At 41.0% G+C, this 16,523-nt stretch overlaps 3 protein-coding genes and 1 non-coding gene across 4 annotated transcripts; 3 read left to right on the forward strand and 1 right to left on the reverse strand.

Annotated features, from left to right (window-relative positions):
* The first annotated feature begins 427 nt into the window (after positions 1 to 427).
* TRNAR-UCU lies at positions 428 to 500 on the forward strand. Its single transcript has one exon. It is a non-coding gene; the product is annotated as a tRNA-Arg (tRNA).
* A 716-nt stretch (positions 501 to 1,216) lies between these two features.
* LOC121755236 (thioredoxin M3, chloroplastic-like) lies at positions 1,217 to 3,785 on the forward strand. Its single transcript, XM_042150515.1, has 2 exons — positions 1,217 to 1,563; positions 3,189 to 3,785. Exons 1-2 carry the CDS (start codon positions 1,386 to 1,388, stop codon positions 3,506 to 3,508), a joined length of 498 nt encoding a protein of 165 aa, XP_042006449.1. The 5' UTR covers positions 1,217 to 1,385; the 3' UTR covers positions 3,509 to 3,785.
* Positions 3,786 to 9,475: 5,690 nt separating this feature from the next.
* Positions 9,476 to 12,682, forward strand: LOC121755314. Its single transcript, XM_042150625.1, has 3 exons — positions 9,476 to 9,702; positions 10,127 to 12,202; positions 12,432 to 12,682. Exon 2 carries the CDS (start codon positions 10,177 to 10,179, stop codon positions 11,761 to 11,763), a length of 1,587 nt encoding a protein of 528 aa, XP_042006559.1. The 5' UTR covers positions 9,476 to 9,702; positions 10,127 to 10,176; the 3' UTR covers positions 11,764 to 12,202; positions 12,432 to 12,682.
* LOC121755313 (probable receptor-like protein kinase At1g49730) lies at positions 12,637 to 15,935 on the reverse strand. The gene is made up of 8 exons (XM_042150624.1): positions 15,675 to 15,935; positions 14,739 to 15,290; positions 14,371 to 14,652; positions 14,020 to 14,281; positions 13,897 to 13,949; positions 13,751 to 13,818; positions 13,597 to 13,686; positions 12,637 to 13,512 (listed from the first exon to the last, which is right to left on the reverse strand). The coding sequence occupies exons 1-8, from the start codon at positions 15,769 to 15,771 to the stop codon at positions 12,898 to 12,900; spliced, it is 2,019 nt and encodes a 672-aa protein (XP_042006558.1). The 5' UTR covers positions 15,772 to 15,935; the 3' UTR covers positions 12,637 to 12,897.
* Between the last annotated feature and the right edge of the window lie 588 nt (positions 15,936 to 16,523).

Raw genomic sequence — 16,523 nt, forward strand, 5'->3', positions numbered from 1 at the left:
CTTATATTTTTGTGGTATATACCTTAGTTTACGGTATATACCTTAATTTACGGTATATACCGAATTTCGGTATGGAGCGGTATACCGCGGTATTTGAAAATCCATACCGTTACCTTACCAAAATTTTTCGGTAAGGTATCATACCGTACCGAAAGTCACGATATACCAAAAATTCGGTATTTTCGATATTTTTTCGGTACGATAAGGCCGGTATTTCGGTATTTTCCCCCAGCCCTATCGTATCGTATCGAAAATTACGATATATCGAAAATTCGATAATTTTTCGATATTTTTCAATACGATACGAGCGATTGTATCATTTTTTCGATATTTTTCCCCAGCCCTAATTATACTTCGTATGCAAGCGAATATAAATTTGAAGGCTATTATACGTATTAATAACAAAAGAAATGAGCATTAAACATAAGCGCCCGTGGCCTAATGGATAAGGCGTCTGACTTCTAATCAGGCGATTGTGGGTTCGAGTCCCACCGGGCGTGTGCCTACTATTTTTTCCAAATTTTTTTAGCGGTATATTAATAAAAATGATACTAGTGATTTCGAATAAGTTTACGTAGAATTTGATAAAAACAAAATTCAATTAAGCATTGTGGCGTAAAATAATACACATGCCAAGAAAAAATGTCCTCCACATCTACCAAATCTTTATTTTCATGTTAAATAAAAAAAATAGCCAAATGTTCCAAACAATTATACCAGTCATCTGTAGCATGTGCAGAAAATCAGTTACGTCTGAATTAGTATTACTCAATGTACTATATTTTAATGTACATATAAAAACAGAAAATCAGTTGAAAATTATTGGAAGAGATACTAAAAATTTCAGCCAAAAAGATACTTAATTATTTTGATATCATTTGTACTGAATCGTCGAATTTAAATTAATTAGAATACAATTTAAATAAAGACTTTTTTATACTTACAACCGTAAACAAAGTTATATAAAATGATTATGAATCAGAAAATAGAGTAATTTCGGATCGAATTTTGATTTGTTATACTCAAATTTATGATTAAGTTAATAGTTACAGACTGTCAGTGCGCTGTTGCGTTGCTTAAATTAAACATGAAATAACCATGATCCAAACTAATCAATACTGCCATATTTGGTGAGTATTTTGGAATTTTGTTTTTGCTGAAATTAAATAAAATTCAAATTAACAAAAATAATTAAATAATTTAAACTGAAAAACAAAACAGAAAGTAGTTAATTGAATATGAGTCGCCATCTCCACCCGAAGATCAAAATCCCACGTGAAACATTGTTGAATGATCCATCGCCATTACCTTCTCTTCTCTGCTAATCCATTTTCTTCCAAACAATTTCTCAAATTCGAAGTCGATTTCGCCTTTCAATCGGAAAAATGGCCGCCTCTTGTTGCTCCACTGCCGTCTTCTCGATCTCCCGCTCCCAAACTCGGTGCCGAGTTGTGCCAGCGACTCAATTGCCGCAGATGAACCAGCCTGGGCTCTCGTTTCGGGCTCAGAGGAGTCTCCAGGCCCGAAAATCAGTGCGAGTGTCCAGCCATGGGGATAGCAGAAGTAACTTCTTAAATGTTAAACCTCTTTTTCTTCTTAAATTTAGATCAATTGATGTGTTTTACTTTTGCATTTGTTACTGATCTGATGATTATTATTCTTGATCATGGTTGATATGGCATTTAATAAAGGTATATTTGTTGTGATTGATTATGTGATGCCTTGATCTATATGATTGCGTGATTCTAGGTTAGTCTTTGGAATTTCTGATCTAGGAAAGAATCTGATTTATACAGTAAATATATCTACAGAGGAATGAACTAACATTGCACTTTTTTGGTAAGTATGAAACTGAGATGGAGTCTTGAATCTTGATTAACTATTATAACCTTGTAGTACCACATAAGTTCCATGTATAATGTATGTGACCTTTGCTGTGGTTGGTGCATTGTATCTTCTTGGCTGGTGGAATGGTTTGTTTTTGTCTGAATATCCTTTGTTCTGTTGTGATGTTTTTAGTTTGTTGAGTGTATTATTGGGCGTGGACGCATAGGTTGTGCAGTCACCTTAGTTCAAGACTTGTATAACTATATGATTAAGATGAGTAGTGTAGATCGTAGTGTTGCTAAATGAAGCATTTCTGCTTCTGTGTTTGGCTTAATCATGATTATTAAATTTAAGATAAGTCCAAGGATGGTAAAATTGTAAAGGAATACCAAAAGTAAGAATTAGAAGAAATTATAATAGGTAATCCTAGAATCTTGATTATCTATTACTCCTATAACTTTGTATCACAAACGTTCAATGTATAATGTATGTGATCTTTGCTGTGGTTGGTGCATTTCATTTTTTCTTGGCTGGTGGTCTTTGTTTTTCTGAAACTCCTCCACTCTGTTGTGACTATTTTAGTTTGTTCAGTGTATTATTAGACGTAGCCGCATAGGTAGTACAGCCACCTTAGTTCTGAGCTTGTATAACTGTATGAGATGAGTTATGAAGGTCATCATGTTGCCAAATGAAGCATTTCTGCTTTTGTGTTTGGCTTAATCATGATTATTAAATTTAAGATAAGTCCAAGGATGGTAAAATTGTAAAGGAATACCAAAAGTACGAATTAGGGATAACTCAGATTGTGATCTGGTCTCTGCTTAAACCGGTTTGGAGGTATTAAGCAACTGTGTTGTCATCTGCAACTTATGTTATAAACTGCATCTACAAATCGTGGCGTTAGGATCCTTGCTGAGTTGTTGATCAGACATTTTGAGATGCTTGGGTGAAATTAGAGCTTATTATGGTCAGCCGATTCATGATGCTTTATATCTTTTCACTTTTGGACATTACAGTTATGAACTCTCGTTTCTTAGAGCATTTGATTGATGGGATTTAGTGCTTATTAGGGCTGACTATACTTAGAAATCTGGCCAAGTGTTGCATCATTCTCATTGCCTTTGTTTGCTTTGTAAGTTTACCGTTCTTGCTTTTTACTCTGTTTTATACTAAATGGAGCCGACTTCAATGTGAATCATGAAAATTGAACTGAAGCTAACATGGTAAAAATTGCATGTGTTACTGGTGGTAAAGTTGGGATGAAAATGCAGAAAGCAAACTAACAGATATTGCTCTTTTCTATCTCAATAAACACAGATAAATGATCGCTTTCAACTAAGTGCTTGTTTTCCCCTTTTCAGCTGCAGTTGTCACTGGAAAGTCCTGGGACAAATTGATCATAGACAGCGAATTACCTGTGCTCGTAGAGTTCTACGCTAGTTGGTGTGGACCCTGTCGCATGGTTCATCGAGTAATTGATGAGATATCCACCGAGTACTCGGGGAGGCTGAAATGCTTTGTTCTTGATGCGGACACTGACTCACAAATGGCTGCAGACTATGACATCAAGGCTGTGCCGGTGGTCTTGCTGTTCAAGAATGGTGAGAAACGCGACACTGTTGTTGGCACCATGTCAAAGGATTTCTATGTGGCTGCCATTGAAAGGATTCTGGCTTCATAGATCCGTGATTTGGCTATCAGAATGGGAAGATTGAGAATTTTATGCTTCGCCTGTTAAATGAATTTCCTTATAATTTTGTACGGTACAATACATTGCCTTCTTCTATGCACACGACGAGTGTTACTACTGTAGAAAAACACTCGTTCGTGAAGCATATGACCGTTAACCCGTCTGTGATCTTTCAAGCGAAGCTCTCTAGTTTTGCCACTTTTGTATGTACAGGTTTTGGTGTACCCAACTGTTTCTGGTATTCAAGAATGGCTCACTTTCTTCTGTTCTTTTTTTTGTGGCTTTTGTTTTTAATATGGATTTGGTAGATTGATGTCAAATTAAAAGCTTAAGATCTCAGTAAGTGACTCTGAAAATATATGACCAAAAATTAATTCCCCAAGCCAAGAGTAGGGAGAAGGGATATTTCGACATTTCCTCTATGTTAAGCAATAGATCAGATATGTGACGAAATATAGGAGTATAAAAGTTGAGACAGACATTTTTTCTTGACTATTTTTATAACACCCCGACTTTTTCTACCTTTTTATTTGTTCTTGAAAGGATATCGTTTGTGTACCCGAAAAATTTGCCTTGAATTCTTTTCGATGTTTGATGAAATCTGCTAGAGTTTTTATAATTTAATTGGGCTAGGATCTTTTTCATTCTTTCAAAGCCTAATTCTTTTATTTAGTAAGCCACTTGGAGCCCAAACTCAATCTCTCTTGATTTTAATTTCAGTCCAAGGATATCTTTATCTCGTCAATTTCAAATTCACGTCAGTTATCTCAAATCTCTCCACCACCCTGAAAAAGAGGAATATAATTAGTCAATTTTTTTCCTATGGAGATATATATTCCACCGATTCCATAATTTAAATCATTCTCTCAAATCCCAGAGAAATATGTAGAGAGGGAGCCGTAGGTTTCATCAAGTTTTCTTCCTGCAGTTTGAAGTTTTCTCCTTAGGCCATCCACAATGGGACGCCCTGAGGCGCGCCCTATATGTTTCACTATTGTTTTGTTAATTAATTTAAATGTTTTCAAATATATAATGCAAACTAATTAAAAAACAGAACGAGTAACTAAAAACCGGTGAAAATTGCATTAATTACACAAAAGTTACACGATTCAAGTTGGCTAATCTACGCAATTCCCAACTTCCGGCGCAGCTCATCGATCAACCCCCGGAGATATTCGGCTTCGGCGGGGTCCGTACACTTCTTGAGGGCCTTGTGCGTCTGCAACAACGTCTTCGCCATCGAGGCTGTTGCCAACGACTCATACGCGGCGACTGTCCAGCTCAGGGTCGGGATCGGGACCGGGATCGGCGATGGGGCGGCGGCGGTCGAGGATGATGTCGCCGCCGCCTTCCCCTTGGCCTTCGCAGCCTTGACGCCTATGGGACGCAGGGAGGACATCGGTGTGCCGGAACTCTCAATGTCCTCGTACGTCCGGTTGAGGTCCACCGGATGAGTTCCGCTTTCGCTGCTCGTGTAACCACCAGCTTCGGTGGTCTTCGTCCTCTTTGTCGCACCGGTGTGCAGAATCCCGCCTTGAAACTTTTGCTTGTCCCTCAAGAGCGCCCAGATGGCCTCATGCTTGAAGTCGCTGTACAAGGACTGGTATGACAACAACGCTTTAGCGCGCACGTCGCTCAAGCTCTCGCCGCTCCCCTGCTCCCTCGAGCACTTCTCGTACTCCGCCACGAACAGGTTGACTTGCTTCTTCACCTGATCCCAGTGCTTGCGGAGCTGCTCCCGTTGGCGCTTGTACGCGCTCGGCGGCTTTGCCGCATTGTAGCGTTCGGCGATGCGCTCCCAGTACGCCACCTGCCTCTGGTTGTTTGCGAATATCGGGTCCTCCGATATATCCACCCAACACCTCGCCAATACGAGGGTTTCATCCGGCTGGTAGTTCGTACGGCCGGGGGCGTACTCTTTACAATTGCCTGGAGGTGGCAACTTTTCTGGCGGTGCCGGATCCGTTTCTTTTTGGCGGGGGCGGCGGATGGGGTGGCGTCGGCGACTGCGGCGGCGGCACGGCGGGAGGGGGCGACGGATCGGTTTGGAGAAGGATCCATGTCATCCAAACCGTATGATTCCGTACTGAATTCGGGTTCGTACTGCGTGTTGGCGTCGAACGACCGATATTCATCGGGTTCTGTACCCGGCCAACGCGCCTCACCAAACATCGGACTATTGGGACTTGAATCGTGAAATGAAATGTTACAAATGAAGGTGGGGTAGGGGTATTTATACAAAAAATTAAAAACGCGTGCCATCGTCCGCGCCCATCGTCCGCCGAGCCCACAATAGGGCGCCCGATGGCTCGGACGATAGGCCATCGTCAGCGCCCATCGTCCGCGGACGATGCATCGAGCGCGGACGATGGCGGGCACCCACAATGGAGGCATCGTCCGGTCCCGAGGACGATGGCCGCCATCGGGCGCCCCATTGTGGGTGCCCTTAGAAACAAAAGGTATAGTCCTCTACATTCCGATTTCTCTTCCATAGCATATTCCCACAAATTCAATAGTTCACTCATGAATTTAGTGGAGAACGGCTGAAATCTTTTTGAGTGACACATCAATAGTCAAAGCATCAATCTTTATTCTGAAAAAGTATGTTTGAAACCAAATAAACTCCTGATTCTTTAAATCAAACTCGAAACTGAATGAATTTTAAGGGGAGGGGGAAAACTTACCGGTTGGAGAAGCGGCGCTGCCGACGGAGACAGCGTGATAGCAGCGATGACGGCGGCTGTTGTTGGTACAGCAGCGAGTGAGAGAGAGTTGTTTTGGGTTGATGAAGGAGACGTGTGGTGGCAGGAGTATATTAGGCTACTACTTCTTTTCCTTTGTTTAGTTTTAATTGTTTGAGCCACTTTTATTAAATTTATCTAATGGGACCAATTTAGATTTAGTATATGAGACTTGATTTGGACTTTTGTGTTTACTCTGATTTATTAATTATAGATCTGTCGTTTGACAGAGTTTAACATATGAAGTTTCTCTGTGAAAGAATGAAGGATAGTTTGAACACACACAAGTAGGATGCATGCATCGCTTTTAAATTAATTTGTTTAGCAAAGTCTAATTTTAGGATGACATGTGCTTTTAAAAAGGGTAAACTTTTGCACGACATTTGAGATTGGATTGAGGAGTTAAGCTTTTGAGGTGAGCTTTCTTTTTAAATAAAGACTATGTCCTAAGTATGTTTATTTTTCAAGTGATGCGAAATATGTTTGTGATGCCATGTTTTTGTTTTTCTATGGAACCTATCTGATGTGGTTTTTGTCATCTTTGGATAATCGAATTCGGGTCTGACTAGGGAGTGAGTCCCTACTCAGGCTATTGTACACCTATGGATATCGTGCACCATATTTCGAGTTGGCCGGTCTAGTGACTTGGAATGTGGTCACATTCCTTGTCATCAGTGGATCAGATATAGTAAACATCTATGAGAAATTTGACTGCAGTCATTATTTTTTACAATGGAAATGATTTTAGTGTCTTGGGCATTTTCAAAGTTAAAACCTTGAGGTCACTAAATGGTGACATGATAAATACTTTTTATAAAATATTTTCGGCATGAGTCCACTGAGTGCATCAAGTACTCAGCCCTACATATATTTTAAAAATGTGCAGGTTAAGCTGTGACGAGCGCGGAGGGTGTTGAGCATTAAAGTGAATAAAGATAGTAAATAGAATGTTCCGAATATATTATGTCTTCATACATAATATTATTCTTCTCTTGAATGCTTCCGCTGAATGTTAATTCTTTTGAGTTCGTATATTGATGGGATATTGTATTCCTTTGAGTTGTCAATTGTTGAGATGATACTCTGATTTTGATTCGAGCTATACCCATTTATTTCGAGCTATGGTCGAGTTGTGTTATTTTCCCATTTCTTTCCCGCCTCTTTAATCCTCACCTAGTTGCGATCAACCGTGTTTTCTATCCTTCCGTCGAAAATGCGGGCGTGACAATTTTGTTCTCTAAAATTATAAATTTTGAAAAAAAATTGGTCTTTTACACAAACTTAAAATTTGATCATAAAAAATTTCCCATGAATTTGATTTTTTCCTAAATTGAAATTAAAAGTTTGTGACTTTAGAGATCAATATCTATATTATTTATGCTAAGGTAATAATAATAAAATCAATATAATTTCTTTATTAGAACACATATTAGAAACCTATATTTGTAAAATTTATATAAATGCAAATAATTTACTTACTATAAATTTATTTACCTTAGAGCATCCATATCGGCGAGCAGGGACGCGTCCGTCCGTCCGTGCCAGCGAGCAGGCGACGTGGCGCGTTCTGATTGGCCAACGGCATATCCGTTGGAAAATCATTTTTTTAAATCGAAAATAATACCGAAAAAAATATTTTCACAATCCCAAAAAATGGCCGTTTTTTTGCCCATTTTGCTGTATTTTTTTCATTTATTTTATTTTTTTCCCCAAAATCATCTATAAATACACACATTCATCATCCATATTTCACATCAAATCATCTCTCATTCATATTTTTCATACAACTTATCTACACCTTCATCTCTCACTCAAAACCTCAAATGGATTTCATCCATCTCATTTCTGAAGCGGAGCGCGAAGAACAAGAATACTACGAACAACATCGTGCCGCTTATGAAGCATATGTCGCAGCGAATACCCTCGCCCCTCCTCCTCAACCAACTAGATCAACTCGTCGCTACATTCATCGTGACCGGGAGGGAGCCCACGAAATGCTCGTTGCCGACTATTTTGCCGACCAGCCGCGGTTTCCGAAAGATTACTTTAGGTTCCGTTTTCACATGTCAAAGTGCTTGTTTATGCGTATTGTCAACACATTGTCCGCCCGTGTTGAATACTTCCAAACAGGTCCAGATGTAGTTGGTCGGCAAAGTCTCTCGGCGTTGCAGAAGTATACGCGTGTCATCCGACAACTCGCTACTGGGCAAACGGCCGACCTCTTCGACGAGTATTTGCTTGTCGGTGAGTCCACCGGAATCCTTTGTCTTAAATTTTTTTGCGAGGGCGTTCGTTCAGCTTTCAGTGATGAATTCCTTCGGGCACCCACCACCGATGATTGACAACGGTTGCTTCGTCTTCACGAAACAGTCCATGGCTTTCCTGGTATGCTTGGCAGCATTGACTGCATGCATTGGAGGTGGAAGAATTATCTGACTGCTTGGAGGGGGCAACACTTAAGCGGCCACAAAGGCGGCGGCCCAACACTTATCCTTGAAGCGGTCGCCGACTACCGCCTATGGATTTGGCATGCATATTTCGGTGTTGCCGGATCCAACAACGACTTGAACGTGCTCTATTCTTCATCTCACTTCAATGATGTGTTGAATGGTGTAGCACCGGCGATCGACTTCACCGTCAACGGAAATGTATACCACATGGGTTACTATCTCGCCGATGGTATCTACCCAAAGTGGTTGACTTTTAATTATGTAATTTTTAATTTTTAATGTATTTTGTAATATTATTCCGAGTATTTTTAACGTATTTTAATTATGTGGAATTTTTTTATTTAAATTGAATAATGGAATGATGGGGCCCTTGTGCTCGTTCTTGCGGAAGAGCACGGATGTGGGTGCTATGCTCTTGCCTTAGAGCATACAGAAAAAGTGGGTGCGGGCCTACATCCATACTCATTGGCAAGAGCACGAACGTGGATGCTCTTACATATAAAATATTCGAAGTACGTCGGAATTGTGAGAAAACTTTTGTATATGTCATCATAAATTTTTTCCGTAAAATTTGAGTATACTAGTTTGAGTTTTTGATAAATTAAGTGATAGTCTTTCGGCTTCTATACTAAATTAACTTTTGAGGGTACTCCAACTATATAAATTAGGAAAAAAATTTGTGTAAAAAAAATTTGTGTATTAAATTTGTACGTTAGGAAAGGAATACTGTACAATAATTAGAGCAGGCAGTACAATCTAGTAAGCGAGCCTTGCAAGATACGTCTACGTCTACCATCATTCAACGTCGGTTTACCTTTTTTTTTTGCTGATTTCTCCGAAAATTTCCTCTCTCGCCGTCGCTGCTTCACAATCCCAATAATCCTCCAATTATTTCTCATATAAAAACACTCCTCACCATATTTTTACTATAGTAGGAGTAGTATTTATTGGAAGCATTCAATCTTTACTCAATCCAGCTTGATTTTTCTTTGGGGTTAGTCTTCTCTCTCTACAATTCAGTTGATATCGATTGAAATTCGTTGTGGGTTTCTGTTTCGAGATGATTTTAGTTGGAAGATTGGATCTTTAGTTGTTTCCTGAATTTCTCCCTTTTTTGCTCCTTAATTATCGATTCATGAACAGAAATTCTTGAACTTTTCTTGATTGCTATCTGTTTCATCAGTATGATTGCTTTTTCTTGTTAGGTTTACAGTGCTTTCCCCATTCTTTACTTGTGCTCGAATTTTGGTTATATTTTGAAACTTCTGAATTTTGCTGAGTTGTGTGTGTGTGTGTGTGTTTATTTGAATATGTATGATTATTGCTGAGGGTTTTGTAATTGAATAATTGATTATAGGTTTCAATCCATTTTTCCATATGGTTTGTTTGATTCATTCCTTCTTTCTTCCTTTGATCAGCGACAAACCCTTAACATCAGGAAGCTATAATTCTGCCAATTCTATTACTGATGTCGAGCTCGAATATGTCTTCGCTGGCATTGCCAACACAAGGAGCCGATCAATCAGAGAACTCGAACGCAAATCCATCCATTCCTACACAGCATCAGAGTCGGGGTTCCCTGCATGTGCCTGTGGCAATCCTTTGGGACATTGAGAACTGTCCCGTGCCAAGTGATGTAAGGCCCGAGGACGTGGCTGGTAACATCAGGATGGCTTTGCGGGCTCATCCTCTTATTGGTGGAGCGGTCACTATGTTTTCTGCCTATGGGGATTTCAATGCTTTCCCCAGGCGGCTACGAGAAGGCTGCCAGAGAACTGGTGTTAGGCTCATTGATGTTCCAAACGGTCGAAAGGATGCTGCTGATAAGGCTATCTTAGTTGATATGTTCCTTTTTGCTCTCGATAACCCTCCACCCTCTCCCATCATGCTTATATCAGGAGATGTTGATTTTGCTCCTGCTCTTCACATTCTAGGTCAGAGAGGATACACTGTTATTCTTGTTATTCCATCTGGAGTTGGTGTCTCGTCTGCTCTGAGTAATGCTGGGAGGTTTGTTTGGGATTGGCCTAGCGTTGCTCGTGGGGAAGGCTTTGTGCCCCCCGCCAAGGGGTTGAAACCGCCTTGTGTAGGTGCTGCAGAAGTTACCAGGCTTTTAAAGGGATGTCAGGTCAATGATGGTGTTGAAGGCCAGAATGAAGAAGAATCAATAGTGTATCAGGGAGCTTCAGGAGGCTGTTATAGTAATACTAAAGAAGTTCCGGTCGTGTCACAGTCTCTATCTGAATATAGTAGTAGTTCAGTAGTAAAGCTCCAAAATCCTATGAGTGGAAGATCACACAGTCCTCCATTTGGATTTAACGAAGCTTCAGCGGGAACACCTGTTAATTGTGAGCAACACGACGTGATGTGGGTGCAGCCGGGAGATCTCATTGGTTTGAAGTTACAATTGGTAAAGTTACTCGAATTGTTCGGTGGCTATTTGCCTCTAACTCGTCTTCCAGCAGAGTACCAGAAGATGTACGGCCGGCCTCTGTATGTTTCTGAATATGGTGCTGTTAAGCTCGTAAATATCCTGAAAAAGATGGTTGGCTCAATCAGTGTCGAGGGGAAAGGCAAGAGGAAGACTGTCTGCCTCCGTAATCCAAAGCCCGAATCAGTTGGTCCTACGCCCACAGTGATTTTAGCTAGGCGGGATAAGAAAGGAAAAGCGTCCATGGAAGATAACCTCAACATAATGGCTGGAGCTTGTTCTTCAGATGAGTTGTCAGATGAAGAAAGGACGGCTATTGAGGAAAGCGGTGGTCAGAGGGGAGGAGGAGAGAAATTTAGCTCTGAGACAACGGGTGATTCACAGGCTATTGATAACCTTAAAAGGTTTAGATATGAGCTTCAAGACATCTTGGTAAGCTACTCTTGTCAAATTTTTCTTCAAAGCTTTGAGACAATTTATCATCAACGATACAAAAGACAGCTCGATTATACGAACTTTGGAGTGAGCCATCTTGGAGAGCTTCTTGATAAGGTGAGAGATATCGTGGTGGTGCAGGTGGATCCGGTTAGTAAAAGGGAATTTATGATTGCTATTGGTGCATAGTTGAAACATTTTGTTGCATGGTCGGGCCTAGGTGGGGTCTCGTCTTCGTCATCACGGTGGTTGTTCTGTGTTACCTTGATGTTTTTTTTTGAAGTGGAGAACGCAGAGTCTGCATTACCCGTGCTGTGTAATGCAGTATTGTTGTATTTTATATGGAGCGGTTACTACTCAAACACTGAATCTGATCAGCCCAATTGGGAGATCTTTCTGTATATCTTGAATTATTGACTTGCAATACATGACCAGAAATTCTCTTCACTTTAACTCTCTTGTTCTTGATAAAGATCAAACCTTTGCATTTTCCTGATTTTGACTACTTTGAAGCAATACCATCATCACTGTAGGCTGTTTCTTGCAAGATTAGTGTCACACCTAGTTTCCCTCCGGCTGCTACCGGAGAAGTGCATACAAGTGAATAGCGGCGGCTTATTGACACCGGGTACTCTTACTACTCAACTTTGCTACTTTTTCAAGAAATTTAGTGTTGGAGTTTGAAGCTCTTGTTAGTCAACTGAACAAATGCTGTGTGGTTTAAAGGAATTTAGTGTTGAGGGAAATAAAGCTATTCATTCTTCTCTGATTTTGCTTGTTAAGATGTCAACCATAATTCTTGTGTGGTCTTTAGATCATGTATTAGATCTGATATTGGAAAATATTCTTGCACATAGGATCCATTCTGGTTCATTTAAGACGTCTGCTTCCTCGTGCCAGAGAAATGAGAGACGCACGCACCTGCTACGCACATTGGAAGCGTGTAGTTGTGCTCGAGATGCAGAGCTGTTTATCCGGGTATCTGTTCCGAGAGCATATGCTCGTATCTCGTGGCATATTTGTAATTTTAGTTGTGTCTGTATCCAGACATGGGACATCCAGTTGCAGAAAGTAATGAGATTGTAATTTTTTGATTGCAAAAACATTATCACTTCTTCACAACCAAATAAATACAAAAGAAATAAGAGTTCAGACTTGTAAAAAAAGAATATGTTCCCAAAAAAACTACATTTTCCTGCTGATGTATGTTGTCCCTTCAAGTCTCAAACCATCTTCTTCAAGACATGAAGCGTCCCAATAACCAGCACTCTCTTTCGTGTAACGGAGCTTCCTCCCGACTTCGTGTACGATGCATACTCATCCTTAGATGGACGGTGTATTGTTAGGCGACTGCGGCGAGCCCATCTCCAGCAGGAAGCTCCGGCTGCAGTACGATCTCGACGTGCTCGAAGAAGAAGCAAGATTCCTGTCTCCACTGGAAAACACATTCTTCCCTCTGCTCTTCCTTCCCCGGTTTTCCATTCCCTCACCCTCTTCGTCCTCGACAGCTTCAACGAACCCACTGTGCATAGGCTCCGAACTCTCATACAAAAGCCTCAGAACTTGCTTAATTGAAGGCCTCGCCCTACCCTCCCTCTGAGTGCACCATCTCACAATCGCAATGGCCGTCCGGAGCTGATCAAAGTCGTAAGTATCGCCTAAATACGGATCCACGAGCTCGTCCATCCTCGACCCCTCAGAGTCCAAAATGACCTGCGCCCACTCGATGATGTTCTTGTTGTCCTGTATAGCTCGTCTTCCGGTGATCAGCTCTAGCAAGACGATGCCGTAACTGTACACATCACTCTTCTCTGTTAGCTCCCGACTTATCACGTACTCGGGGTCCAAATAACCCGGAGTTCCTCGTATGTCGGTGTTTATGGGTTCGAAGAAAATCGAGCCATTTTTTGAAGCGTGCGCGAGGCCGAAATCAGCAAGCTGGAGATAACAATGTGCATATCCATCAATATGCTTGAACATATTGATATAGATCAAAAATAGAAATTCACTTGTCGTAGTTACCTTAGCCACAAAGTTCTCATCTATTAATATATTGCTTGACTTCACATCTCTATGGCACAAAGGAGGATCACAGTAATAATGGAGGTACTCCTTCAAAGGGAAAATCAATTTTAGGGTTAATGTGACTTTCAAATCTATCTTTTGATGGACTTACAAGTGCATTCGCCACGTCGATGGCAATCTGAATCCTAGCCCGCCAGCTTAGGGGAGTTCTACCCTCCGCTGAAAAACGAAAAAACACGCACTTAGTGAACGAGTCCATTCAAGTCATAGATGTCAAATATTTGTCCGATAACTTACCATGAAGATGATCCTTTAAGCTTCCATTTGCCATGAATTCATACATCAGAAACCTGTGACAAACTAAGTGTAGGTTATCCTTTTTCAGCAGAAGAAACATGTGGAAATACGTGATACGCATACCTCTCGCGCCTCTCTATGCAGAAGCCTCTCAAAGCAACAAGATGGCGATGGTGCAGTCGAGCAAGGAGCTCCAGCTCCCTGCAAAAGTCGCCTTCTGCCTGCTCCGACACTTTGCTCATCCGCTTCACTGCTGCGACTAAACCACCCTGAAACTCTGCTTTGTAAACAATTCCAAACCCCCCTTGTCCGATGACAGTGTTGAAATTGTTCGTTGCTTTCTTCGTCTCTCTGTAGCTGTATTTCCTGAACGTACCTGGCGGACCTTCACAGGGTATGTAGATTACACGACAAATGAGATTTGGATACATATAAGCCTAAACTGGGGAGCCTTGACTGGAAACAAGAACATACCATCCTGAAATTTTTTCGCAGAAAGAGCAAGAGCTTTTGGGGGTGCATCGTCGTTTGCATCACTACCCTCCAGCTCTCGATGTTTCCTGCGGATCAGGACAACCAATACTGCAAGCAAGATCGAAGAAAGTGCTATAACTGCTACACCAATGCCTAGAACCACCGCTAGCCGGTTGATATGATGATTTCCCTTCAGAGACGCGTTCAGCGAAAGCTGAGTCGGACTAGCAGCACCGGGCGAACTAGGAGATGTCTCAGGTGGAGGTACAGGAGGAGGAGACCCTAAAATTGGCAGTTAAGATTGTAACAAATTATTCGTTTTCACATCAAAAGAAGCCGGCTAAATTAAGAGAAGACGTGAAGCCTACCTGCAGGAATGATGAGGCCTTGAACACCAAAGAAACAGCTGGCAATGTCGAGCCTTGACGAATAATCAACTTGGCTAGCAAGAGCAGCAAAAGTTGCATCCCTACAAGTGCTCAAAGTCACATTATCTATAGGCCCTAATAGATTCCGAAGATACAGAACGCCCGAGTTCAAGCACCTCCGACAAGCTTTATCCTCCGAGAGAGGCGCCCTGCAATTCTCAGCGACATCATCAAACTTCGGTGACTGAAGCATCTGTGTGACAGTTGAACGGCCTTGGCACTTGTAGGTTACATGTATTTTCGGGCCAAACCCACAGAAAACTGTCGCGTTGCTTGTCACCCCGTAGAGCTCAAATGTTTTAGATATGGTGTGAATGCAGCTTTCTGACATATCAGCAGCTACCCCCAATTCGCTCGTGGTGTTTGCATATTGGGAGACGGAGATAGCAACCATGGCATTGATGTAGCGACAACACCTCCCTCTCTCGGCCGGATTGGAGCACATGGATGCGACTCGTGTGAAGTTAGACCCGCTCAAGTCCAACGGGCACTCTACATAAACAGAAGCACAAACATACCAATTAGAGCTCTCTCTTTCTGGTTCATCCAAAAGCAGAAAGAACACTATCTATCAGTTGAGCTACAATGGTGAATTCATCGATTTGTCTGAGGTTTGCTAAGTTTTGTCATTGCCACTGCTTAGTTACTAGTGTTTAATTGGATCCTATCAACTGAAAAACTGGTAGAATAATGACATTAAATCCCCAAATCTCCAAAATTAATGTGAAACCAAAGCTCTCACCAAATTAAAGATATTTACACAAATCCTTTCCACTTCAAATCCAAAACCTCAAATTCAAACACAACTTAAACCTAAACCATAAACCCCCAAATCCAGAAAGTAATTAGATGAAATAGAAGTAATGAGTGAGTTACCAGTAGCAGGCATTGACAGAGAAAGCCCCGATTGAAGAAGCAGCAGCGCCGGAAGCAGAGAGAGGAGAAGCAGCGGCGGCGGCCAGCACTGCGCCATGGAAGAAGAGAGGCGTAATTTAGCAAGGGTGCTGGCGAAATCTTAATCAGTTTATCTCTTCATTAAATTCCTCAAACTGTTCATTGATAGCTCATTTTCACGAATCTCGGTATCAATTTCAGGACCTCTTTAGGTGGGGGCCATGGATGAGCTTTGATTGCTTCTTTAACATTCATTCCCACAAATTAAGATAGTAAAATATAATTATTTATTTATTTGTTTATTTATTAACAAATGAATAACTCGAAAACATAACTCGTAAGTGAAGGTTGATGTTGGCGTCGGAAAATAGAGGTCTTACAACAACTTATGAATAGCAATGTGGGCTCGAAGGATTGGTGTGAAATTATCGCACCATGTAATCAACAGTTATTTCAAAGTCGGTTGAGCCTCGACCACACCTGTATCCATCGTCGGCTGTGTTTGTACCTCTTCTTTATTCAAAGAGTAATTGATATTAATAACAACTTTAGAGATTTGTTTGGACACCAAATTTGCTTTTTCTGTTGTCTTTTATCCTCAAACCATGCTATATTCCCCCACTGTGCTCTCTCGTGTTCCCTTTGCTACTTTGTATTCTTCTCATACAATTATGTATTGTAAATATCAATTAATAACCAGTGTATTTTCCCCAAATATACATACATATAACTATAGTTTACTCCATTTGTGTTATTGTTTTTTTTTTTTGGTAATGATAGTGAGAGATTTATATAGTGAATAACAGAATAATATTCATAGGTATATAAGGC

The sequence above is a fragment of the Salvia splendens genome, chromosome 11 (genome assembly GCF_004379255.2).
Source record: "Salvia splendens isolate huo1 chromosome 11, SspV2, whole genome shotgun sequence".
NCBI lineage: Eukaryota > Viridiplantae > Streptophyta > Magnoliopsida > Lamiales > Lamiaceae > Salvia > Salvia splendens.

Coding starts and splice junctions, on each gene's coding strand:
- LOC121755236 (XM_042150515.1), top strand. CDS start 1,386: ATGGCCGCCTCTTGTTGCTCCACTGCCGTCTTCTCGATCTCCCGCTCC. Junction 1,564..3,188: donor CAGCCATGGGGATAGCAGAA/GTAACTTCTTAA, acceptor TCCCCTTTTCAG/CTGCAGTTGTCACTGGAAAG.
- LOC121755314 (XM_042150625.1), top strand. CDS start 10,177: ATGTCGAGCTCGAATATGTCTTCGCTGGCATTGCCAACACAAGGAGCC.
- LOC121755313 (XM_042150624.1), bottom strand. CDS start 15,771: ATGGCGCAGTGCTGGCCGCCGCCGCTGCTTCTCCTCTCTCTGCTTCCG. Junction 13,819..13,896: donor CTTAAAGGATCATCTTCATG/GTAAGTTATCGG, acceptor TTCGTTTTTCAG/CGGAGGGTAGAACTCCCCTA. Junction 13,513..13,596: donor ATGAGAACTTTGTGGCTAAG/GTAACTACGACA, acceptor TGTTATCTCCAG/CTTGCTGATTTCGGCCTCGC.